This window comes from Heterocephalus glaber, unplaced genomic scaffold, assembly GCF_053883595.1.
Source record: "Heterocephalus glaber isolate CG9 unplaced genomic scaffold, H.glaber_assembly_v1.0 deba00001457, whole genome shotgun sequence".
Lineage (NCBI taxonomy): Eukaryota > Metazoa > Chordata > Mammalia > Rodentia > Bathyergidae > Heterocephalus > Heterocephalus glaber.
Window position 1 is genome coordinate 43,749,728 of NW_028258305.1, and position 25,877 is coordinate 43,775,604.

At 58.6% G+C, this 25,877-nt stretch overlaps 1 protein-coding gene across 4 annotated transcripts in view; it reads right to left on the reverse strand.

Moving 5' to 3' along the window:
- The window catches only part of Klhl29 (kelch like family member 29), a 267,445-nt gene that overhangs the window by 4,509 nt on the left and 237,059 nt on the right, over positions 1 to 25,877 (reverse strand). For 3 of the 4 annotated variants that reach the window (XM_004839072.4, XM_021253538.2, XM_021253539.2), the window contains 6 exons: positions 18,278 to 18,416; positions 10,431 to 10,633; positions 9,160 to 9,419; positions 5,835 to 6,033; positions 5,534 to 5,716; positions 5,155 to 5,335 (listed from right to left, as the gene is read on the reverse strand). In XM_004839072.4, coding sequence (XP_004839129.1) covers positions 5,155 to 5,335; positions 5,534 to 5,716; positions 5,835 to 6,033; positions 9,160 to 9,419; positions 10,431 to 10,633; positions 18,278 to 18,416 — 1,165 coding nt within the window. Of the gene's footprint in view, positions 1 to 8; positions 4,668 to 5,154; positions 5,336 to 5,533; positions 5,717 to 5,834; positions 6,034 to 9,159; positions 9,420 to 10,430; positions 10,634 to 18,277; positions 18,417 to 25,877 lie in introns of those variants that run through there. The other variant, XM_021253540.2, reaches the window with a different exon arrangement.

Here is a 25,877-nt window from a genome sequence, read left to right on the forward strand (position 1 = left end):
TGTGGGGGAGCAGGGTCTTGTGCCAGGGCAGAGCCACCTGCTTCCCGCCCTCAGCGTCCCTGGTGGAGCTGAGCCTACGGGGCGGCCGGGCTGAGGCCCTCGCGGCCTCCCGAGGCTTGGGGCGCCTGTCTGCCTGCCCAGGCTGTCGGCCTCTGCCTCCCTGGTGAGACCCGGCGAGCCGAGCACCGTTCCTGCCGGATGGGCTGGTGGCCCAGTGGGAAGACGCCAAGGGAGGCAGGCAGGACCCGGGTACTGTGCGGGATGGGAGTGGCGCGGTGCTGAGGGGACCAGAGTGCGGGCAGCAGGCCCCGGCCTGCAGTCAGGGCAGGCGGGCTTCCCAGGAGAGCAGTCCCGGCTGGGCCCGGAAGCGGCCATGAGCTCAGGAGGGCAGAGGGCGGGTGCCAGTGTGCCCAGGAGGAGCGCTGCAAGGGAGGGGGGCCGGGTGTGTGTGTAGTGGCACTGGGCAGCGGTTAGAGCGCCTTGGAGTGGCCAGAGGCTGGGGTAGGAGGCCACTGCCCAGCTCAGAGAGTGGGACTTTGGGTACAGGGCAGTCGGGGAGCCCTGAAGGTTTCAGCAGGGAAAAGACTCCATCAAAGCTGGACTTGGGCCAAAGGACGACAGGCGCACGAGGAAGGAGCTGGGACGGGGACTGAGAGGGTCCAGTCACTGCCCACAGGGAACCCAGGCTGCGGAGGAGAGTGACTGACCGCAGTCGACCCGGAGCGTAGAGAATGTGCCGGGCGCGTGCAGCGGGGAGGCAGCGTGTGGGTCGGGACCAAACAGTGGGCTGTGGGGTCACAGGTGCAAAGACGGACCTGGAGCTGAGGCCCAGACGGGGGGTGGCACTGAGACTGGCTGCACTCCCAAGGGCAAAGGGCCTGGGCCTGGAGTGGAGGACGGGGAGAGGACACAGAGCCCCAGGCGGCCCTGGTGGCCCTGCGGTCAGGGCACTGGGCTGGGACGCGCGCTGCAGGGCCTGCTGAGTCTGGCCCTAGGTGGAGGCTGGGGGTGCCTGGTGGAGACTCTTGGAGGAAACTTCGCTATGAAGAGGGTGAAGGTGGCCCCAGAAAGGATGTGACGTTGAGAGGGGTCGGTGGAATGCTGACGGACCTTCCCGACCACCTCTCTGAGGCAAAGTCCTGCTGCCACATTTCCTCACTTCCCCGCCCGACTGCAAGCTGCCAAGGGGATGGCTGGGGAGGGGACTGTGGCCACCACTGCCCAAGTCTCTTCCCTCCAGGCTCTGAGAGCCACACGGAGCCTCAAGAGCAGAGGGCAGGAAAGCAGACTAGGAGGGGACAGCCTGGAGCGAGAATTACCTTTGTTTCTAATGCTTGTCCTTGTGAGCATGCGATTTAACTTTTGGTAAGAGCTGGGGCTGGCACCTGGCCTGCAGAGTCCCCCAAATGAACAACTGGTTGTCACTAGGAGTGTGTACCAGCTCCAGTGCATGGGCTCCGTCTTAATGGGGAGGCGGCAGTGTTGGGTTTCTACACTGGCTAAGGAAAGGCTGGATATGAAGTCAGACCTTCACCTCTGTGTATTCCACATCTGTGCATGTAACCAACTTCAGATGGAAGATATCTGGGAAAAAACTGTGTCCATGCTGAACATATAGGAAGGCTTGGTCATTATTCCCTAAACAATATAATATGAGAACTATTTACATATCATTCACATTGTATGATGCTAAGTAATGACGAGGTGATTTAAAGTATTTGAAGTAGGGGCTGGGGATTTAGCTCAGTGGTTCCAGTGCCTGCCTTGCAACCGTAAGGACCCGAGTTCAATCCCTGGTATCGAAAAACAAAACAAAACAACAACAAAAAATAAAGTATTTGAAGTATACAGGAGGATATGTGTAGGGTATATGCAAACACTATGCTTTTTTGTTTTTAAGTGCTGGGATTGTACACAGGGCCGTAGCATTGCTACATCCTCTGCTCTTTTTTAGTTTTTGAGACAAGGTTTTGCTAAGTTGCCAAGTCTGGGCTCTAACTCTGGAACCTCCAGCCCCAGCCTCCCAGAGTGCTGGGGTTACAGGCGTGCACCACACCAGCATATGACGTTTTATATAAGGAACGTGATTGGATTCGGGTGCCTGTCCTCCATTCAGATGAGGGACAACTGAATAGGAAAGACAGGGGAAGCTAGTTGCTATGATTTGCATTTGTAATCCCAGTACTCAGGAGGTTGAGGCAGGAGAGTTGCTTGAGCCCAGGAGCTTGAGGGTAGCCTGGGTGAGACCCCATCTTGAAACAAAAAGGTAGGGTGGTCCTGATGCTAAGTCCCTGACAGATAGCGGATGCAACCCGAGTAGGCAGGAGAGAGGAAGGCAGGCGGGCGGGCAGCGTGGGGCACTGGCCTAAGCGGTGGAGTCTGTAGGGTGCCTCAAAGGGAGAGGTGAGGAAGAGAAATACCCACTGCTCCTGCAAGAGGGAAAAGGCTGGTGAGGGAACCCCCAAAACATGGCCTGCCTTGCAGCATTTAGGACGGGGAGAGGCCGGCTTCAGTGTCTGGTGGACCCGGTCTGCAGAGGTATTCCCTGAGTGGCCCCAGGCGGGCGTGGAGAGGGCCAGGGTCAGAGAAAGCTCTGCTGGGCCCGTGGTGAGGGACAAGGTGGCCAGGTGGGCGGGAGGACGGAGGTGTGCGGGAGCGAGCACTCGGCCTGGGATCCCGGGTCTTGCCTCAGGGGACAGCCACGTGACACAGTTCGCAGTTCGCAGCATGGGTCTGAGGTGAAGGGCATGGGGCTGGTGACATGTGGCCAGTGTGTCACGGAGTAAGTGTGGTTTTGGACAGTGTCAGAAGTTCAGCTATCTGCTTTCTTAGTCAGTACGGCAGAGATTCGAGGCACTCCTGCCGAAGGAGCTGGAGACAGAGGAAGATTACGTGGTTGTCAGTCCTCAGTCTTTCGGTGTAATGGCACATTCCGCCAAACTCAAATTTCCTGAGAGCCTGTTATTCCAGGTGGCTGATTGCCAAGCCGGGCCCTCCCTTCAGCCCAATCTGTCAGCTTCCTGCTTGGGAAGGATATGCTAATGACATGCAAATGACCTCGCCGAGTGAGGCGCTCTGCTATCATTTACCCAGTAACCACAGCTCCTGCAATATATTACTATCAAATATTAGACCCAGTTATTTATATAATGATATAATACAGGTTTGTCTATGCCACTGTTGTTTTAATCTATAATTATATGATCTTGCTCTATTCCTGTAACACAGAAATGTAATATAATTATAATGCACCATATACTTCATTCATTATCAATAGAATAGCGATTTGTACCATTAGTGCTTCCTGGGGAACAAAGCGCCCTCCTGCCTGCCTCCATTACACTGACCTTCCTGTCACCCTAATTCTCACACTGCCACCATGGGCTCAGAGGCGGACTCACCCTCAAGGGCTCTGCTTCTTGGGAAGTGGGGGTGTCGCTATGCCTAACAGATCCTTGTGGGCCAGGCCAGGGCTCTGGGACCCTCCGAGTCCCCACTGGCCTGGCCTGTTCTTCCATCCCCTGGGGTTCCCAGCCGGCAGGAAAGCTGAGCCCTGCGGGGAGCCCAGTGCAGGCAACCCCAGAACTGCACAGGGGCCCAGGCAAGTGGAGCGTGTCTCTACCTCTTAGTCGCTGCATTTGATCCTCGAACAAATCCTCACATTTATCAACAAATACAAGTTTGCAAAATGAGTAATCAATGTCTTAGGAGATTAAAAATAGCTGACAAAAGCAAGACCGGATGACAGATCCAGCTCAGTTTACTCCTACATAGAAAATGTCTCCGTTTTCACGTGTTCATTATTCGGTGACAAATGACTGGAAGCTGCTTCTGGAAGGCTTGGAGCAGGCATGGCCACGCAGCAGGTCACAGTGAAGGCCCCCAGTGGTGGGCTGGCCTGGGCCCGGCAGCAGTACTAATACCCTCATAATCACGCAGGGATTCCTGATTATCTTCAAATCAATATGACAATTAAATGTTGTCACAGAGCCACCTCTGGGCTCCACTTGGGGGAGTTACAGGCCCACGATGAACACTCAGAGCCTGTCACACTCTGAAACCATCACTGCTGCAACCTTTGTCAAATGTCCAATTAGCCACGGGGTGGGGGTACGTGGGCTGCATAGCAGGAGGACGCGGCCAGGGAAGGTGTGCTTTCTGGTGGCAGCGGATGGGGCGGCCCAGGCACAGGAAGGACATGGGAAGAAGGGCTCTGGCGACCTTAACTGTGGCCTGGGTTGTAATCGGGCACCAGGTCAGCCCAGTGTGTCACTCTCTCGGGCACTGACTTCCCCCAGAGCAGGACAGGCGCCTCCTCGTTCTGCTACAGCCTGGAGCTTTCCCCGCTGGCCTGGGTGGGTTTCCACGGCTTTCCCCAGTGTCCATTCTAGGCAGCAGCTGCTTCCTCGGCTCAGAGCGAAGGCTCGCAGTGCGTCCCCAAGGGAGTGCCTCCCCCGGCCTGTGTCCTGGGCCTGTCTGGACCTGGAGTCCACAATGGCTTCCAAGTGGGGGAAGCAGCCTCTGGCTTCCAGCAGAGGGCAGGCGAACACATGTGACTCTTGGGCTGGTGGGCTTATATTTTCTTCTGGAGAATTCCAGATGGCTAGACTGGGCCCTCGAATTGCTTAGCTGTGAGGGGTGAATGTCCCTGCATTCTCACAGATTTCCTGGGATATAGGAGATGGAGGGAAAGGGAGGTCCCTGGGATGTAACCCTCTGCTTGGCAGGGACAAGACACTGCCCCTGGCATGGCCCACATTTTGGCCATGGGTCCTGGCTTTGCCCCAGAATCCCGGGAGGCCTCTGGGCTTCCTGGAGCAGACCGGTGTCCCCAGCCTGCCGGAGCAGTCCAGGTGGGCCCTCCCATGGCTTCCTGGGACAGGCTCTTGGGCCTCCAACTTGTCTGGCCCTGAAGGGATGCTGACCCGTGTGCCCCATCTAGTTACTGGGGAAGGCTGAGCCTGAGGCTCCCTGCCCGCCTCTGGATCGCGACCTGTGGACTCTCCTGCTGCTGTGTGAGAGGTGCCTGGCACCTCGTGGACTCTGAAGAGTCCAGGCCATGGCCATGGGCACCGAGAGGGTGCTGTGAGGAGGACCGACCCGATCTCAGCTTTCGGTGAACGTGGCGACACCCAAGCACCGCGGGCTCCTCACCTCTCCACATGGTCCACGTTGCCTGCCACACCGAGTCCCCCAAGGGTGTAAATCTTCCCGTCGTAGACCAGGCTGTTGTGCCGACAGCGCGGGACCGTCATTCTGGAGACCAGGTTCCAGTTATCCAGCAGGGACATGTAGCACCAGACATCGGCCAGCGTCACCCCCGATTCCATCCCACCTGTAGGCAGTTTGGGGCACAGAGAACAGACGGGGTGAAGGAGGCCCTGAGGGCGGCAGGCCCAGCCCCGGGGTCAGAAGAAGGAGGCTTTGCCTGCAGAGCAGACATCCTGGTGCTGCTTCCTTCCGGCCAGCCCCATGGGCAGAGCCCCTGTGGGAAACCCTGTGCCAGTCCCCACCCAGCCCCAAGGGGCCTCACCTGAGAGGTAGATGTTGTCCCCGGCACTCACTACGCTGAAGAACTCGCGGTCATAGAAAGGGAGCGAGGCCAAGGGGTACCACTTGTTGTTCTGCGGGTTCCAGCAGGTGACAGCCACCAGCGAGCGCTGGGTCATCCCCACCATCTGACGACCCCCAACCAGGACGATGACCTCGGCCACACCTGCAGGGGCACCGACGGGTGCTGTCGCCATCTGTGCCTGGCCCCTCTCTGGGGGACCACCCCGGCCTGGCTGCCCTCCCCCGCACCTGCAGTGGGGGTTCGGCCTGTCCCTCAATACCTGCCGAGAGGCGGGGCCGGGTTCGGGGCGTCTGCATCTCCTGGCGGGCGTGGGGCAGCATGTGGTAGCGTTTGGCCTCGTTGACCAGGTCCCGACACGCCTCTGACGACTTGATCAGCTCCTCGTTGTCCACGACGTTGAGCAGGTAGCTGGGGTGGATGAAGGGGAGGCGGACCGCGGCCAGGAGCTCGGCTGCGTACTGTGGGAGGGGACGCAGGCCCTTAGGCTCCAAGGAGGGAGCCTGCCCCTGTGCTGCATCGAGAAGGACAGAGGTGGGGGCCACCCAGGCCTGGACAGTTTGGCGGTGCACGTGACACTGGCCAGCCTGGCTTAGCCAGAGAGGCCAGGAGGGCACCGGGGGCTCGGGGTGCACTGTCCACTCCCCACCACACCTCAGGCCCACATCACACCTGGGTCATGGGCCCTGCTCTGTGCCAGGCTGCTGGGCGGATGGGACCGAACTGGGATGCCAAGGGCCTGGGGGGCGGGGGACGGCCGCCGTGCAGGCACAGGTGTGTGCCGGGAGCCACCACACAGCTGCGGGGAAAAGCCACTTCACAGATTGTGATAGGCCTAGGCCTGCCTACAGGCCGGCCACATCATGCCCATGCCAGAACGTAACTCCGTTTTTGCCTCCAGTCACAGCTGAGACCTCAATGGTCCCGTGATGCTGAGACACTCCAGGGCAGGATACATCAGCTGAAGACAACCTGGTTTCTTGAGAACCAAGGATTAAGAGAAAGGTCCCAGCTGGGGAGGGACAAATTCCTTGTCAGCCTAACTCATCCCACCTACTGTTGTAAGAACGTCTTTGCTCTTTGCTCATCTTATCATTCCTAATCAATTTTTTTTTTCCTTTGGTACCAGGGATTGAACTTGGGTCCTTGCGCTTGCAAGGCAGGTATGGCACCACTGAGCTAAATCCCCGGCCCTGTTCCTAATCAATTTAAACTCCTCATCAGCATAAGATCCTCGTGGTCACAGGATTACCAGCCACCCTCCAGGTCATCTGATACTTCCTCCACTTATAAGATCCTTGTCAATCTAGGATTACCATTGCCCTCTGAGTCATCTGTTACCCTCGATGAACCCAAGAAATAGTGGCAAGCTTGGGGTGCCTTTGTCTTTGCTGCCCAGAGTAGCACTGGTGAGGCCCAGAGCTCAGCTTCTTCTCTAAGTCTCGTTTCCTGTCTTTATTCTTGAATTCGCCTTGTGCTGTTGTGGCTCACAGGAGACCAGGGCCCAGAGGTCCTGGTAACCCCCTGCAGGGGTTCTGGTAACATCCCCTTTCCCTGTTCCCTACAGGCGGGAGGCCCTGGAAGAGCTCAGAGATGGCAGCTGTGAGGTGACCTTGAAGCCTGGGTCTTCCCAATGCCACAACTCCTTTTGGGGTGTCACCTTGTCTTCCAAGGGCACCCAGACCCTCTTGCCCTGTGCTGAAGGCTTTTCACGGGTGGACCTGAATCTCCCCCGCTGTCTGGCAAGTTGTGCTCATCACTCCACTTTGGTGGCACTGAGCGAAAACCCAGTGACCACTGCTGGCCATGTGTTAGCTCATTACTAGGGGCATGGACCTATAGGAACCCCTCTCTGACCTCAAGGTGTCCAGATTTTTTTTTTTGCTGGTACCATGGATCAAACTCAGGACCTTGCGCTTGCAAGGCAGGTGCGGCACCACTGAGCTACATCCCCGGCCCAAGGTGTCCACAGTTTAATGGGAGCAGAAAGAGGAGTGACCGGCATCGTGGAGGGGATGTCTCAGCTGGGTGTGCAGGGATAGCAGGCGTTCAGGAGCGTGGAAGGGACGCTGCATTTGGGGAACTACATGGGGCTGCTTCTTGCTGGTTGCCAAACGTTTTCTGGGGAGGCAACTGGTAGACAGGAGCAGCGAGGTCAGAGGGGATGGCAGAGGGAGGTCTGGCTGACCTTCTACCTCGCTGGCCAGGACTGTGTAGCTTTTCCTGCCAGACGATGTAGGGTCTAATAAAGGGCTTGAAGCAGAGTGCTGACATGATCCAATTTGCTCTTTAGGAAGAGCACTCAGGCCACAGCCTAGAAAATGGATTTGGAGGCAGGAAAACAGATAGCAAGGAAAGCACCAAGGAGGCGAAGGCAATGGTCCTGGTAGGAGGGGCTGGAAGTGGGGAGAGGCCCATCTAAGGGGAAGGAAGGAGACAGAAATGAGCACTGTGCCCAATGAACGGGCAAGGGGGAGGGACGCTGGCTCTGTCTTGGCCTGAAATGGGGAAAACAGGAAGAAGGGTGGGCTCTGGGCCTGGTAAGTGAGACAGACCTGGGGTGCTGCTGGAAATGCCCGACATGTGGCTGAAGACAGAGATCTGGAGCCCTTGGCTGGGACACAGGCTCGGGAGTTGCAGTGAATTGTGGTACTGCCGTTATGAACTTCCCAACCTAACTTCAGTCCTCTGCAAAGAAATCTTGCCCCTCCCCACCTTTTCCTGGGCTCAGGGCAACATCCACCCCGCAGGGTACAACGTGCCCCGCGTCCACTCAATTCCATCCCAATTCCTAGGAGCCACCTATCCCTCTTGACCTTCTCCTTCTTTGCTCCCACTGAACCATGACGGCCCTCTCACCCACATCAACGGCCTTGGCGCATTCGCGGTCTGGCCTCCACGATGCTGTCTTCCAGGTTGAGCCCTCAGTTCTGGGCTGTGTCCCCTTTCTCTGTCTCTTGGGTGCATGCGGAGCCCTCCTGAGAGCTTCCTGACTCCTGGGCTCTGCACCATGAGGACCACGGCCACTGCCTTCTGAGCAGGGCCTCCGGCCGGGGCATCCTGAAGTGGGCACAGACCCAGTGGCTCTGTGACTTGGGCACTTCTCTGGGAAGAATACTGTCTGTCCCTTCCTCCCCTGGATGCTGGCTTTGGTCTCTCCAGCCGTTCCTCATGTTCTCTCCTGTATGTGTGCAGCGGCTCCATTTGGTCCACCCTGGTGCCCTCCACCTCTGACTGCCAGAGCATGGTTCGGGCTCCTCCTGTGAGACTGAGCTCCCAGAGCCCTAAGCTCCTTGTCAGGTACCCACCTCTCCCTGCAGGGCCTGGCTGCAGGTCAGCTTAGGTCTTCTGTAAGGAGGACTGGCAGCTCCGGGGGGCCCCTGTGGTGACTGACGCTCACCCCTAAACCCTCTTCCTCTCTGCTGCTGTGTGCAGTGGGGGCAGGGCCACCCTCCTTGTCCACTGCACCCCCTGCAGGTCAGACAGGCAGCCCTGCCCCGTTCACCTTCCTTCGTCTTTGCTGCAGACCCCGCCACTGCAGGGTTCCCCAAGCCCAGACAGAAGGGGTGGGGACAGGTGGGCCCTACCTGTGCCCGAGATGCGGGGTCTTTCTTGATCCACTTGATGACCGTCTCATATACCAGCTCCTCGGCCTTGGTGTTGAGGCTGTCATTGGAGACGTAGGCGATGAAGTCGTCCTTGGAGATGCTGAGGATCTCCTCCTGGGCTGCCACCTCTGGGAAGATCTGCAGCGCGAAGGCCTTGGCCATGTGGTAGAGCTCGCTGCATTGCATGGCCTCGGCCATGGCCAGGACGCCCAGGCAGTTGCTGGCAGTCAGCTGCTTCTCTGGGGGTGAGAGTTCAGGACCACTGACCCAAGGGCCCTGGAAGGGTCTCCTCTGGTGCCAGTCACCACCACTGGATCCCCCTCTGAGCCCATGTCCCTGCGACCACAGTCCGTATCAGCCCTTCCTGGGTCCCTCAGACCCACTTCCCAGGTTTCCCTGTGCCTTCCCTGTGCCTTCCCTGTGCCTGGAGGCCCTGGCAGAAGCACCAAGGCTGTGCGGCATGAGTTGAGCTTCTCCACCTGTGCAGCAAGGGCCACGGGAGCCTCAGCGCCCGGGCCAGGGCTAGCCTAGGGGGCCCCACAGAGGCTTATGGTGTCTTCTGTGACCACCAAGGCATGCCTGAGGCCATGGGCTCCCTCAGGTCACATCATCGGTGGCACCCTCACACACCATGAGCTGTGTCTCCTGAGATCGGGCTAATGGCCCCTCCAGCCTAGACATGTCCGGGTCCCAGGAGGCCCCTAACTGGCCTCACCTGATCTGCTTCCACCTCCTCTCTGCATGCCACACCCCGGCTAGCAAGCTCTTTGTGATGCTTGTCCTTGACCCTCCCTCTCCCTGCAAAGCAAGCCTGCTCTGGCCTGGGATTCTGGGCAGCAGCTCTGGGCATCCGAGGATGGCTCAGGTGACTAGGCCTATCCACGAGTATGACCCACACTAGTTCAAGGGGGAACAAGTGTGCTTCTGCTTTGTCCAGGGCTTAGGGGCCAGGACAGAGAGGCCAGCCGCCGGCCGCCCCCCGCCCCCTAGACTGTTGGTGCAGCCACACAGCTCACTGGCTTCGAGTGGCCTCCTGGGCCACAAGAGGCTCTTCCACTGCTGGGGAAGGGACTGAGTCTCCACAGGGCATCCAAACACCCGTGTGGAAACAGCATGGCATTGGGTTAGGTCTGTCACTTCAGGATGGGGACACGCACTGCTCTCCCCTCAGTCATCGCTGGCTTGGAGTTTTCACACATCGGCACTATTCCCCAGCCCCTAGGTGACACACGGGCCCCCGGTAGCCTCACCGAGAAAGGACACACAGACTTTGCAAAACGTGTGGAACTGGAACTTGCTGGCCGCCTCCAGCAGCGTCTTGGCATTGGCGGAGTCGATGACCAGGGAGCCGGTGTAGACGAACTCCAAGAGCAGCTCCAGCACGTCGGCCTGCAGGTTAGACAGCACCAGCTCCAGCTTCTCCCGGCCGCCCTGGCTGCCATCCTGCATGGACCTAGGCACAGAAACCCGGGTGTCCGCACCTGCTACCCCCAGGGCCACTGCGCGGCGTGCTCACAGGGCCAGAGCTCCCTGTACACCTCGGTCACGCCCTTCGTTTAAGGACTCAAAGGACACAGCAATGACACACCTGAACCTAGTGACCTGACACGGGATCTGAAAGAGAAGAGTCTGACCAGAGGCGCCCAAAAGAACAGAAACCCTGCTTATCTACTCAGCATGTCCATGCAAAAAAAGATGCAAATCAAAAAGCATGAGCTGTGGATGGGGACGAGGACCAGGACTGGCCTCAAAGGGAAACAATATGGCGTCAGCACCAACCTGGGCCGGGGCCCACCCAGGCCCGGCCACTGCCTTGTGCTCCTGAAGTGAGGGTCGAGAGGCTCCTGATTGGCTGGCATCCCGGCCAATCCGGAGGCTTCCTCTGAGCGCTCGCCAGGAGACCCGGAAGGACCCCATCCCCACCGCTCTGCAAAAGCATATTGTTTCCTTTTAGGCATGGAAAGGAAGCCCTTCATGACATTGCTTTGAAACTGAAGACGAGACGAGATAGACTGACAGAATGGTTAGAGCTGGGAGGGGGAGGGGGAGCAACCAAGGACTTCCGCCACAGACAGCCAGCAGCCATGATCTGGGGCCTGGCCTGGGGCGGGGCCCTCCTGCCACATGGAACACGGGGTCAGAGGTCAGTGGCCTGCGTGTAGAGTGTGCGTCGGGCTTGTGAACTGGGGGAGCGGGGGGGGGGGGACACAAATATATCAGTATGTTTATATCTGGTGTCTACAGAAATACGAAACCATTGCAAGGGCTCCTAAGGCCTGGCAGCCGAGCCCTAAAGCTGGACCTGGAAGGAAACAGATCAGATGAGGCAAAACCAGCACGATACACAAGTGTGGCCAGGAGGAAGAACACCCAGAGCGTTAGGCAGGCGCGGACTTCTCAGAAGCCGTGGCTGGGCCACCCCTCCTGGGCCACTCCCACTGAGCCAGCTTTGCAACTCAGCCCGGCCCTGGTCTGCAGCCACCCACGCACTTCCGAGGAGGCCAGTGGTCAAGATGCTTGTGACTGATCCTCGGGGCTGGTGTGGGGTGGAGCGGTGTCTGGCAAGAGGGCAGGCGGCCACAGAGGGAGAGGCCGGCTGGGTGAGTGACAGCACTGGAAGGAGCGAAGGGACCTGAGTGACCAGCTTTGCCACCGACAGGTGGGCGCCCTGGGCCTCTCAGGGCCCCAGCCTGTTCTGTAAAGCAAGAGGATTGAACTGGGTGAGGCCAAGAGTTCATGGAGATTAATGTGTCAGAGGCTGGAAAATGCCCTTCCCAAGAGATGCTTTTCTGTGCGATAGAACCTGCACTTCCACTGGAGCAACGCTCCCTCCTGTCAGCGGCTTTAGAACCCTCACGCAGCTTGGCAGAGCGTACTTTATACTGCAGCCCCGGTGCCTGAGCCAGTGCCCAGGAGCCCTCCCAGGGGTGCCACTCTGGGCCCTTCTCACAGAACGGCTCACTGACTGGGGGCCTGAGGGGCCTTCTTTCTGCTTCCCAGCCCTAGGCAAGTCTGGGAGCTGAGACAACAGGTACAGACCACACAGGTCTTGGCAGAGAGCCCCATGCCCCCTCCCAGTGACTCCTGGTGGGCTGGACTCCCACGCTTGGGGCCGTTGTTGGGTATAAAATAGTTCATTATGTGCTCTCTTAAGCTCACAGAGCTCTCACTGCCCTGGGCCTTGGAGGCCATCTGGTCAACCTCTTGCTCCTGGTCTCTGCTGCCTCTCCCTTCATTCTTCCGTGGCCTTTTGTTATCGTGCCCTTCATGCTCTGTGGAGGTCATGCTGAGTCCCTGTCCAGCAGGGCTGATGGGGTCAAAGCTGGCTGAGTACCTGGTCCTTCTAAGGCTCCTGGTCAACTGCCATCTCCACCACTGACCCGTCCAGCTGTCTCCATGAGTCCTCAGGCCGAGGAGCTCATGCCAGTGAAGAGCTGAGGTGGGACTCCAGGACACACACACTCCTGCGTGTGCTCACATCACTGAAATGCACATGACCCTGGCTGGTCCAGTGACGAGGAGACTGGGCAGACGGAGAGCCCATGGCCAAGTGATGGCCCTGATGGGGCCAGCGTGGATGGGCCAAGGGGTGCTGCCTGTCTCACCCAGATTTGGCCAGGGAAAGGGCCCTGGGGCAGAGGCACCTGCACGGCACAGGAACACTGGGATTATGTGGGGGCTGCAGGGGGTAAAGAGCTTTGTCAGTGTGGTTGACGTGGGGGCGCCCTGGCTAGAGAATGCATGGCTGTGGCTCTGCCGTCATGGGGTGGAGGAGGTCACCGAGCTGATTGGCAGGGAGTCTGCAGGTGTCTGGCCCCAGAGGAGCAGAACATCCTACCTGGCCACAGAGGAACCTTGGGAGTGCAAGGGAGGCTTTGTTGGTGGCCCAGACGGCGAAGTCTGTGCACCTCACTGGCACACACATCAGGTCTACACAGGTGCTGAGTGAGCCGGCAGTGCTGTAAAGGCTGAGGGAGGCTGTCGGGGCTCCATCCAGTGTTGGGACTGAACCTCGAGTTCCGTAGGCGTCTTCCCTCTGAGCCTTGATGGGCAGCACTGATGACTGACACAGAACTGCGTGGCCATCCTGTGTCTGGCCTGAGCTGGTTCTCGGGGTCTGAGGGTCCCATGGCACTCAGACACTCAGACCCATGCGGTGCCGTGGGGAGCTGCTGGCCGCTCCCTATACAGCTGTGGAGGGCTGGACAGCAGGCCAGGAACAGCGGGCAGCAGCCTCGCCTGTCCTCTTGACCTTATGGGTAGAAGTACGGAGCTTCAGCCCACGCGGTGCCTGGGGACTCTGTCTGGACTAGACCATCCTAGAGCTGCCTTCTTCCAAGACAGGCTGGCCCAGAAGAGCTCGAGTCCTGGGCATAACCCCTGCTCAGCAGGGCTGGGTCTGTGGATGGGTCAAGGACACCTAGGCCCAATCAGTAGGATGTTGGAAGCCCTACCGCTATTGGTGGGCTCCTCTGAGCATTGCTGTCTCATCCTCGATCTCCCTGCTGAGTCCAGAGACTCACAGTTCAACCCTGGAGCAGAGCACTGCCCGAGGCGATGGGAGGGGCCAGTGGTGGCTGAGGACAGGAACAGGCAGGCGGTGAGTTTGGCCGGTACCCTGTCCTGCCCTTCTGCTGTGACTCCTGCCTGCTCCGTGCCCTTGGCCCCAGGGCATAGACACGGGCACACAGGTCTCACTGGGTCCTGCCCCTTCTGGCAGCTCTTGCCCCATCTTTTGAGAGGTGCTGATGGTCTGGCTCCTGTCACCCTGCCAGCATCGGAGAGGCGTGAATGCTCCCGCCCATAGCCGCCCACTTCCTGGGGAAGGACGTGCAGAGGGCGCCTCCTGGCTGGTGCCTAGGGCTCTCTGGCACTCAGCGAGGCAGCCCCATGCCAGAGTCCACCTTCGCTTCTCCATCATGGCTGGGACGAGAGCCCAGGGCCTGCGCGTGGGGCTCAGTGAAGACTCAGCTCGTTGGTCCATCCATTTTCATTCGGTGTGAAAGGGGCACGGAATCCGATGCCGCGCATGCTCAGCAGCCTCCGAGAGGTGGGGCTTCACCTGCAGGGCAGGACGCCAGGGTCACGTCCCTGTCCCATTTGGGGTGAGGGCAGGTGCCTGTGTCTGGGCATTTCTCTCACATCCCAGCCCGGGGGGCATGTGGGCTGGTGCTGGCGAGGGCAGAGGGGTGCTGCTGTTACCTCCTAAGAACAGCACCCGACCACGGCGCTGCAGGGAGCAGGAATCACCGCACTGCAGCGGTGTCCTGTGGCAGCTGGCCATCCCTGTGAGCGTAGTGAAGGAACTTCTTGGGCAAAAAAAAAAGCCAGGGGAGAGCTTCATCCTGCTCACTGTGGGCACGAAGCGACTCAGCCCGGGAGGCCACCCCCAGGCGCGGTGCAGCTGAGGGAGGACTGCGTGTGCCACTGTGCTCCTCAGTGTCCAGCAAAGACGCCTCGGCTCCTCGTCCTGCAGGTTCAGGGACCCAGGTGGGCCGCCGGGGGACAGGCCACGGCTTCCCAGCTCATGGTTAGCGTCCTGTAGGCCATCTGCTCCTCTCCAAGGGTTCCTGGCTCTCCAGGTACTCCTTCGGGTAGGTGCCGTTGAGGGGGGCTCTCTTCATACGTGCACACGCGTGCGCACACACACACATGCATGCACGCATGCACACGGAGTCCACATCCCTTGTCCTTGCATGCCTATTCCTGCAGTCAGCTCTGAGGTTTCACTTCCCCATCTCACCCACTGCACACGAATGAAAACCATATTTTGTTCTCTGGGTGGCAGATGGATAGTAGGAGCGTGAGCTTTTGTGCCGGTCACGTGAACATTTCTGGCCTCAATTTCCTCCTCTGTGCACTGGGGATACTAACTGGGGATAGTGCTGGTCCCTTCCATAGGGTGGCAGCTCTATAAGGCTCCTCGTCAGCCAGGGGTGCCCTTGTCAGAGGAGGAAGACAAAGGAGGGTGGAGAGGGGCCGCTGGGGCCTCACCGGTGGATGTGGGGCTGGGGCCGCCAGTGCGTGAGCTGACAGGGACGCGGCCACCGGGCAGGAGGCCACACTGACAACCAGCGCTCCGGCTCAGCCTGGCTGGACAGCCTGACCAGTCACCTCAGGCTGAAGCAAAGCGCCAGGATGCAGCTGCTGCCTCTCTCTGCAGCCCCAGCCTACCGTCCTCACCCTCACCGGGCACTGCAGGGACACTGAGTCACCGCCCCCAGTCCTGTGCTCTCGCACCCCTCCTTCCCACACACAGCCTGCCGATTCCTATTCTCCATCAGGAGAGAGAGGAGCCCACTTCAGGTGCCTCTCGGGCCGCGTGGGCGTCCGGCCCAAGGGCGGAGCTTCCAAGTCCCTGGGTCTATGCTCATCTACACTCTACACTGCTCCCGTCAGGCTTCGGCCTCCCCCGGATCTGTGAGCCCCGCTCCAGGGTCTGCCTGTCTGCCCAGCAAGGAGGGAGTGGGTGACTCCCCTGCTCACATGTGCACCCTGGGGCTCGAGGGAGGCACCGTCCTTCCTGGGCTTGGTGCCGGGTCAGTGTTCTCCCGGGGCTGGGTGACAGGCACATGTTCCCCCCGAGCTGGGGTGGAAGGAATCTAGCTGGAGCCTCTAGGTGTGGAGCCCTGGGGCAGCAGAAGGGGTCACCTGGCATGGGACTGCTCGCCCGGGGCAGGTCAGTGCTGGCCCCTAAATGTAAGCCCCAGGACCCTGTCCCACCGAATGTCCCCTATTCCCTCCTCTTGGAAGAGGCCCTGGACCGGGTTCCCAGGCTGGGCCCCTTCTCCCCTGCAGGGATATTCTGGCTCTCCAGTCCCCAATGAGACGGGGGCTGAATGTGGTGACAACATCAGCAGCTCTGACCACTGAGAACGTGAAATTCTCAGTGGTTTTACACAGCCCAAAAGGAAAAGGCCTTCACACAGACTCTGCTTTCCTCCGGGAAGGCTTTTGTTTGCATCAATCAGCATGTAGGCCAGTGGGTGCCCCAGGGAAACGGGATGGCCACAGACTAACACTGTGAGCTTTAGCCTGGGGCACCACGGCTCAGCTTCAGCTGCCCCGATGCCCTGGGTTCGGATCCACCCATCTGCTCAGCTACCAGGCGAAGCAACTGGGGGCCTGGGCGTCCTTGAGGCTGCTGAAGTCCAGCACGCCAGCTGCTTGGCTGTTCACTTGCCCCAGCTTGCCTTGCAGAGGCCTGTGGACCTGACCTCCTCCTTCTGAGCCTCTGACCCTTGCCCACTCCTGTCCTGGTGTCTGTACTTGGGAAACCTCTCTGAGCTGGCCCTTCCCATCCCTTGACTGTCACCTTCCTATGCCAGACCTGGCCATCATTTCACCAACCTCCTGGTTTACAGATGAGGAAAACCTGAGGCCTGAGGTCCCAGGGCAAGTGGCAGAGCCGGGGCGGACCAGACCTCCTACTCTCAAGGGGCCCTCTCCTGTGCAGTGAGGGCCTGGAGCACCCACCCCTCCACGAGGGCCCGGAGCCCGTCCTACTGTGCTCTCACCTCCGGGAGGGCGCCTCCCTCTGCTCAAGGCAAACCCAGGAGCTCAGGCTAGCGAGGGTCGAGCTTTGCCTGCTCCAGTTTACACCCACCCGAGGAGGCCACCTGTCACTGTCCCTCGCTCACACCTGCATCTGTCCCACGCTCCTTGTCTGCAGGGCTTCCCCTCTCCTCAGCCTGTCCAAGAAGGCTCTCACCTTCCGGGGTCCTCTTCTGTGCCGGATGGCAGAGTTTGGCCTCAATGTGAGTTCAAGGCTCCCCTTGCCCACCTCATTCTAGCCTGGGGCTGGGGCCATTGCTCAGCACCGGCTGCTGCTCTGTACCCCGGAACGAGGGCCAAGGCCCCAAGGTGCTCACCCGGGTGCTGGTCACTGCTGGTTGCCGGTGAGCCAAGAGTGGCAGCCCAAAGACCTCTCAGGCCCGAGGAAGCCACTGCATGTGTCCCTGCAGCCCAGACTCATGGCTCTACCCCTTGTGCTTGGGCAGAGAGGACCCAAGCACCGGGGGCAGGAGACTCGAGCTCTCTGTGAGATGGGATGTCACCAAGACCCTGGCCCTCTGTGGGGCTGGGCGGCCCGGCTCTATGCCCAAGGACACCACAGATCGGAAAGGAGATGCCAGCCAGTGTGCCATCCTGAAACAAAACACAGTCGCTCTGGGGTTAGTTGGCAAGTCCAAACACAGCATTGGGAAGCAAGCAGAGGTCCTGTCCTCCCACCCTGAGCACGTCCCGGCTCAGTGTCGCCCCGGAGAGGCTGCAAGGCAAAATGAGCAGCGGCATTAATCATTAATCAGCTGATGGGTGAGAGAAACGTGAGCGTTAGCCTGGGCTGGCCCTCGGCTGCTCTCCCTCGCTGTGGAGCTGGGAGGTGGCCCTGACTTAGTTGCAAGGGTATGAAGCAGACAACTTGAAAAAGTCAACATAATGGAAAGAAAAAAACCCCAAACAAACAACAACAAAAAAGAAACGATGCTTGCGCACCATGTAAGACCCATCCAGGTAGAAATAGCGGGGCAGGGCTGGGCCCGGGCAGAGGGAGGACTGAGGCTGAGCGACCGTGTTCAGGACATGCCTGGAGGCCTGGAGTGCGCTCGGCACGGTTCGGGCTCAGTGTACGGGAAGGGAGGCATGCGGGCTGCAGGAGGCCTTGGCTACGCATCTCTCCTCTGACTCAGCCGGGAAAGTGGTCCCTTGGGCACCTTGTGCTCCCCACCAGGGAGGTCTGGTCCAAGTGCTTTCCTGGCGTTAATTCACCATCCACAGCGGTGACCATGGCTCTGGGGACACTGTGCTGGCCCCGGGGGCAGTGTGCCACAGTCCCTTAGAATGAATTTCTAGTCCTAATCTCAGGGAGGCTTGAGAGCCCCGGGGAGGGGGGCCGGGAGGGCAGCAAGGCTGTGTGGGGCGGTGGCTGCACTGAGGCTGTGTGTGACGGGCTGGGGAGGAGGAGGAGGAGGAGATGGCTACTGGCTCTGTGACAGGGAGTCACGCTTCAGGAACCTGCAAGAGAGGGTAGGAGAAAAGCGACACAAAAGCGTCCTACAAAGGAACAGACCCGACCACAGCTGGAAGGAAGGCAAACCTTTGAATCAGGTCCTTGAAATACAAGCTGCAGGAAGCTAGAACATTTTGGTGGACTTCAAACTCTCTGCCTTCAACAACAATTTTCAGGTCTGTAAACGCTTTCGCTCTGCGCTGCTGGTTCAATTCCTTCAACATTTCTGCAGAACAGAGAAGACAGACAGGGCCAGGTTCCCATTAAGAGTTTTTTTTAATTAAATTTTTTTTTCAAGAAGTAGAGAAATAGAAAATACTTGATACTGTTTCTTGGCAAGACTGGCTCAACACTGACAGTCAAAAGAAGTCACAAACATAATGCATAAACAGCCAGCCACTGGGAAGGGCTACAGAACCAAAGGAATCACAACTTTGTAAAGCCAAAAAAACCCCAAACAAAACCCAAACAAAACAAAAAAACCAAATATGATTAAAAAACTTAAACCCAGAAATTGGAAAGTTAGGGGGAGAGATTCCCATACTGACAGTTGGAAACATAGAGAATACATTATCACAGACAACTGAAACTATTCTAGAGCTACGGAACAAGCTCTCCAAATGCCAATGGGTGCCGATGTATTGGAGAGTCGCAAGTAAAGTAATGGCACAGTGATGTAGGATGGGCTGGATATGGTTCCAAGGAATCAAAACCACAAAACCTGCAAAGACAGCACCCTTCTGTTAGACACAGCCGTGATGTGCAGCGAGCTTCTGGGGAGGGCCCCCCCGGGGAGGAGGGGCCGGGCAGGGCCTGGGAGACCCCTCATGCCATGTCACACTTTCGGGACTTCCAGGGGAAGCAAGCAAGCCCCGGGCAGGTCTCTGGGTCCCACCCCCACCTCCTGCTGGCCCCTCAGGACTCCCACCCTTGCCTGGGTTCAGCACTGGGGAGCGGGTCTGCAGGCCCTGCAGGTCTCGGAAGGGGCTTCTGGAGTCCTCCCGCCCAGGCGTGCACCTACCTTTGCCTGGAGTCTTGGCCACCAGACTTGGGGCTGGCACAGACAGAGCTCAGGCCAGCAGGCTGTGCCCTGGGAGCGCCAGGAGCTCCTCCCTGGACCCACCCCCAGGCGTGGAGGGAGAAGGAGGGAAGAGCCTGCCAGCGATGCTGCTTGGTTCATGGACATTCTCTCCTTTGCCAGCGTTAGGCCTTCAGATGACCAATGCGCCCCAGCCGCGCCTCACTTTCCTGCCTCCAGCAGCCTGGATGAGGCCTGCACATTGCTAGCAGCTGCACATGGGGGGGCTGGGGCCCTGGGAAGAAGGACCTAGATGGTCATGGGGCAGCTGAGGGGAGATGAAGGCCTGCAGGGCTGAGCCCCACTCTCCAAGGCCCCTGCATCACCCCAGGCCCTCCAGGTCCATGCTGAGCCCTGGCTGGTATTGAGGAAGTGCCCTGTGTATGCCCTGCTTCTGTCTGACCCGTCATCATCACCGCGCCTGGGGCCAGTGCTGGCCACCCGCTGAGACTCAGACACTTGCATGTCCTTGCAGGACCCCTGCACCTCTGAGGGGCGCTGCACCTGTAAACTGAGGGCCGAGGCACCTGCCTCCTCGAGCAGGGGGTGCTGAAGGGCCGGTAAGTAAGCCCTGCTCAGGCCTTGGGCCTTGGTGGCCAGGCAGGCCCCGCTTTGTAAGGACACACTGGGCTCTGCGGAGGACCAGGAGGGGCGGTCCTGGAGGACACACTGCCTTGGGGGACCCCGCTGTCTGGGAGCCACAAACAGTTTTGTTCACAGGCTGACCTGAGCCCTGGAGGAGCAGCAAGGGCTGAGGGCCACGCGGGGCCTCCCCAGGGACCATACTGAGGCACCCGGCCTCGGGGCAGATTCGAGTCAGTGCTGACCATGAGCTTCTCGTCCCAGCGAGGACTGTGACTGTGGTGGAGGGGCAAGGACAGGCGAGTTTCGGGTGGGCCTGTGAGGAAGGGGAGAGGGGCAGGAGGGGTGGCCAGAGGCCAGGGGGCACAGGACGCTGCTCAGGGGCTCCTGCTGCACTGCTCTGCTCTTGCTGGCTCCAGCAAGAACTCCGACTGAATTAATTCCCAAACCCAGCAAGTGCCCTCAATTTCTGTACACATCTGTGAGGGCAGGGCTCCTGCTCACCACCAGCCCCTCGTCCTCCTGCTGCGGCGGGCCAGACGCGCGCCCCGTGCCTAGGGTGTGTGCCCACTGCCCGGCCCACGAGACTTGCGGGTGTAAAAGAGTGGCCCTTGCGGTCAGGTCTGGCGGTGACTGTCTGCAGCCCCAGTCCCTGCAGCAGTGCTGGCTGCTCCTGGAATCCAGGGCCGGGTCCCGGTTCGTGCATGGAGATTCAGGTCTCAGCATCCTCCACAAGGGTGCGTCTGCTCTCTGCCACTTTCCCTTTCCCGAAATTTGGGTTTAATAATTGGGCAGGATTTTTCACTTCCAGGAGAATCTTTCAATTTAGGAAAGTGCTCACCGGGGGATTCCTTTTCACAGCAGGCCCGGCGCATTCCCAGTATTGATCGGCTGGTGTGTGCTCACTGCTGCCCACGGCGCGCGGCTGGCGGGGAGGGGCACTGCAGGCTGTGCCTGGGGGAGCCGCCCAGATCCACAGGCGGAAGCCAGGGCCTGCTGGTTTCCGGCACAAGCTGCCCCCCTTCATCTCCCGGGAGCCTCTGGGAGGAGCCTGGCCCGGTCCCTGCAGCCCCATGTGCCCTCCAGAATTCAGCTGCTCCCAGGCCCTCAGGCCCTCCCGGGCGAGGCCAGTGCAGTGTGAGTGCAGACACCTCGGGGAACGTGGCTCGAGCTCTGGCTCAGGGAGCCTTTTCCAGTGCCCTGGGCTTTGAGTGGGGTGTCCCCACACCCTGTCCCTGAGGGACCTCATCCTGGCGTTTTCCCCGGAAGTGGCTGCCCCAGGTGAGGAGCGCCCTGGCTGATGTGACCATGCACAGACAGCACCTGACCTGACCGAGCGACTGTCCCCGCAGACCGGCTGGCACCTCCAGGCCACCTCCTGTTCCTACCTGGCCCCTCCCAGCCGCCGCCACCTCCTCCTCTTTCTCCTCCTCCTCCTCCTCCTCCTCCTGCAGGGCAGCCTTCCCAGCCTCAGCTCCCCCTTAACCTCCCATGCTGCTCTTCATCCCCAGGAAGCCTCCTCAGGCCCGTAAGTCCTCCCTGCAAGTCTCTGTCCCCTCTGTCAGGACCTTTCTGTCTCCCTTCTTCACCTGCTTAATCACGACCTCAGGTACTGTTCTTCCTGGGCTTCTTGTCCTTTTCCTTTTCCACTCACTCCCCTGCCCTCTGCCTTCCCCGCACATTCCCACAGTACCCTGTGCCACCTTCTTTATACCATACCGCACAATTATTTATTTCCATGTCTGCCTCCTCTCCTCAACTCCGTTTCATTTATATTTTTACCTGCAACATTCAGCTTAGGGGTTGGCAATATGTAGCCCATGTGGCAGACTGCAAAAACTCTGTACAGTTTCCCCTGGACCATGAAATGAGGCGGAAATGCCCTTGTGTGAGAGTCAGCCACCACCTCAGGAAGCGCTGCTTTGTCTGGAGATCCTGGCCATGACCATGTGGAGTCCACTGGGGCTGGCCTCTTGGAGGGTGAGCACCCACATGGGCAGAGAGGACTCACAGAGAAGCCTGCGGATGAGCCAGCATCTGCCAGTTTCAGCCGCCCAAACAGAATCATATATATATATTTTTTTGAGACAGGGTCTCACTATGCAGTTCAGGCTGGGCTTGAACTCACTATGTAGCCCAGGCTGGCCTCAAACTCATGGTGATCCTCCTGTCTCAGCCTCCAGAGTGCTGAGATTATAGGCATGCATCACCACACCTGGCCAGAATCATAATTTGGATAAGTGGTTTTTGTTTTAAGTCACCAAGTTTTGGAATTGTTTGTTATGCAGCAAGAGCTAACTGATATGGATAGCAGGAACAGGTGATGGACTCAAGTGCCTAGAGAGCTTTCTCTGTCAGTTTCCCCTTTGCCAGTTTGGTTTGAGGGTCTGTTTTTAAATTGCACTGAAAAGTGCCATCTTAACCGCCTTGAAGTGGACAGTGTGGGGAGGGCTAAGTCCATCCACCTCTCTCCTCTCTGTCTCTGTGAGCTTGATACCCTGGCTACTTCCTGTATGTGGAATCATACAGTGTTTGTCCTTTTGTGACTGGCTTATTTCACTTAGCAGAATGAACCTTAAGGTTCATCCACACTGCAGCATGAGTCAGAATATCCTTCTTTTTAAGCCTGATGTTCCACTTTAATGTTTATTGCCCAACCATGGACAGACCTTGGGTTGCTGCCACCTTGGAGCTACTGTGAGTACTGCTGTCCTGAGGCTAATTCTTGTCCTGGTCACAGCATCTCTGGCCCCAGTTTCTTTCCCTGTTATAAGTGGTTGGTGTGAAGCAGTTCCCGGGACCCAGCAGCAGGGTCAACAGCGGGACAGGGACATGGAGGAGACTCAGCCTGGGCCCGGATGCTTTGGTAGGAAGAGAAGACAGAACTAAGACTGGAGATGGAGTTGCCACCCAACTTCTGCATATTTTTCATCAAACGACGCAAGTTATTTGTCAGAGACTAATGGGCTCGTTCCAGCTGGACTGGAAGGGCTGTCCGAGGTGGTAATAAAGAGGAAGAGATGTCAGATATTAAAAGGCAAAGAATTCCAGTGGCTTTGCAGCAGAGAAGTCCATTAAATCAGAGCCCCGAGAAAGGCAGTGTGGCTGAATAATTTTTTTTCAGAGCTCAAGTAGGAACCCAGCTAGGTGATAAATGCTCCCGGTCCCATTGGTATTTATGACATATATTTGATAAAGGACCTGAAAAAAGTATAAACTCAGAGCAGTTGGGAAATATACTGAGAAAGCCCAGCGAAGACAGTGTCGCGCACGCCTGTCGGGTAATTCATCCGGGAGCAGGAGCCAGACGCGTCCTGACACCCGGGGACAAATGGGGCACTGCACAAACACAGCCTCCTGCAGCAGACACCACCCCATCCTCGCCGGCTGCTGCCCCAAGCTCTTTCCGAAGAAGAGTTGGCCTAGGACTGAGCTTGGGGGGGGCCGGGCGCTCCAGCTTCCGGGGACCCCAAGCCTAGCCCGAGACCCAGGGAAATCACGTGAGCTGGTCCCAGAGCCATCACTGGGCCTCACGCAGGCCGGCCTTTTCAGGGCACAGAGTTCTTTCTGGAAGGGGAACGTGGCAGACGGGCTTCTTGCCTCAAATCCCAATCCCTTATTTCCAGTCTCCTCACTGTAGTCTCATGCAGCCTTCTGTGATCTGTTCCTAACCTTTGTGTATATTTCGTCGTGTGTTCATTCTCCCACCTAACCTCGTGCCTGGAAGGTCCTATTCCTTTGCTTTGGCTTTTCTCTTCCTGCTCCTTTGGCTAAGCCTTCCCTACGCCCGTTTCTTTCAATTCCATGTATCTCTTGAGCCTTAGCTTATATTCCATCCTGTAACAATTCTTACTGAGTTCCCAATCAGAGTTAATTTTGCCCTCCGCTGTGGTCTCACGAGACATGGCAGTAGGGATCCCTGAATGCCTCATTCTAGAGACTCTGTCTGTCTGGCTCCTCTAGCTGTGGCCTCCTGCAGGGCTTGTCTCTCTGGCCCCTGGGCATCTGGCCTTATGTTTGCACAAAGTGTTCTTCTCCCTGAAATGTCACAGCAGTGTGGAATCTGAAGGACAGAATGAAAAAGTCAGGATATTCCAGTCCCAATAACAATAGTGATAACCCCACTATTTGAAGGACCAGTGCAAAAACATTGTCACGTTTATTACTTAGATCCCCTTTGGGGAAAGATTTAATTATTCTGTTCCACTCCAATGGCTTTGAAGAGCCCTAAACGGCCTTTGTGTAAAGGGCTGGCCACCTCAGGAGCCACTGAGCACAGGGGGAGCCCCCAGCCCCCAGGGAGGTCTGTGGATCAGTGCCTTCGTGCACAGGGGTAGAGAGAAGCAGTCCTCTTGGCACTGTGGGTTCTGTCTATTTAGATGGCAAGGTTTGCTCAAACACAAGCCGATAACCAGGTGCATTCTCTGGTAGATCTTGCCTGCTGGGCTCAGGGTCAGAATCAAAGAATGGTCTTTTGTTTGGGAAGCAATGAAGGAGGCACAGCAGAATGGCAGGACCCCAGCATGAGCCCAGGGACCTGGCCAGAGGGCAGTCACTGTGGGGGGTTTGGGAGGGACAGCACTTTGGCCAAGCAGGAAGGCTGTGGGGCAAGCCCTGGGGCTGCAGTTGGAGGAAGGCCCTGGCTAGGTGAACATGGGCAGCAGTCAGCCTTCCCTGGCTCCAGTAAGGACGCTTCCACCAGCCCCCTTCCCTGCTCAGAGAAGGGAAGGCGAGGGGGTGTAGTCCATGCAAGAAGGATGGAATGTTCTGGGGTCTGGGCTGATTCACCTCAGGGGAAGGCCAGGGCTTGGAAGAGCTGGATTAGAAACGGGCCAGTGAGGTCTTGCTCAGCAGACAGTTGGGGCTCTGGAGTGGCTGGCTGGTGAGTGCAAGGGCATATGCAACAAGTGAAACTGCTGGGTAAGCCAAGTCAGGATCCCAAAGAGCCCTGGGGTGGTGATCTGGAAGGGCCCGGTGGGAGGTGGAGGCAGATGGTTGGGAACAGCCAGCGGCTCAAGCATTTAGGAGGGAGGCAGCCCTGCAGTCCCTCTGTGAGGCCGACCCCTCCAGGGCTAGTGATTGGTCCCAGGAAGGAGGGCTCCTGAGAGGCCTTGTCCTCCTGTCCAGGGGAGGCTGGCACCGCGGTCCGGCTCCAGGAGCTGAGCCAAATCCGATGTCTGGGGTGTGTGGGACCAAACTCCTCCCGTGCTCTCAGGACACACGCTGCTGTGCCGGAACTGCGTCCTGCCTGCTGCGTGCTGCTTTTCCTTTGGGTTGGGGGTGGAGGCTCTTGGGTAGCTCTTTGCGGGGGACAGAGAGGGCAACTTCAGCACCTCGGAGAGCTCCTCTCCCGGGAGTCCGGGCAGAAAGCAGGAGAGAGCTGCAGAGGTTAGGGGCGGCCTGGAGCAGCCGTCTCTGTCCACCGCTGAGTGAAGCTGACCGACGCACATCCCCTTCCAGAAGACTCTGAGACCCCGAGTTCCGGAACTTCCTGCCCGGTGCGTGCCTGGGATGCACACGAGTGGCCATGTTCACAGACCCGGGGGAGTCCGGGGTTTAACAGGAGGCGCACAGCATACCTAACGCAGGGCAGAGGAGGGACAGCTGGCTCCCCCATGAGCTCCAGGAGGCGGCCACAGAGAAGTGACAGCCTGGGGAGGACTCGTGGGTAGGCAGAGGGGAGTGTGAGCATGCGGAAGGCCCAGCCGTGCAAAAGGGGCCCGCTAGGGAGCTGCAGCTGGGACTTCTCTGACCTCCCAGGGGCTGCTGCTGGTGGGTTAGGGTCAGGTACATCTCTCACACAGGGCAGGGCCGAGTGGTCTGACCCCGCCCTAGGGCCACCTCTCCCCACCCTGGCCAGGTGGGACCTTTCCCACGCCACCCTGTGCTCCCTCCCGCCAGGTTAGCCTCTGCTGTCCAACCTACTCTCGCCCCTCCCCTGAATCTCCCAGGCTCACTGTGCCCAGGAGGAAGGAGAGGGGGCAGGTGGGCATGACAGTGCCTGCCCTGGGGACCCCGACCTCACGG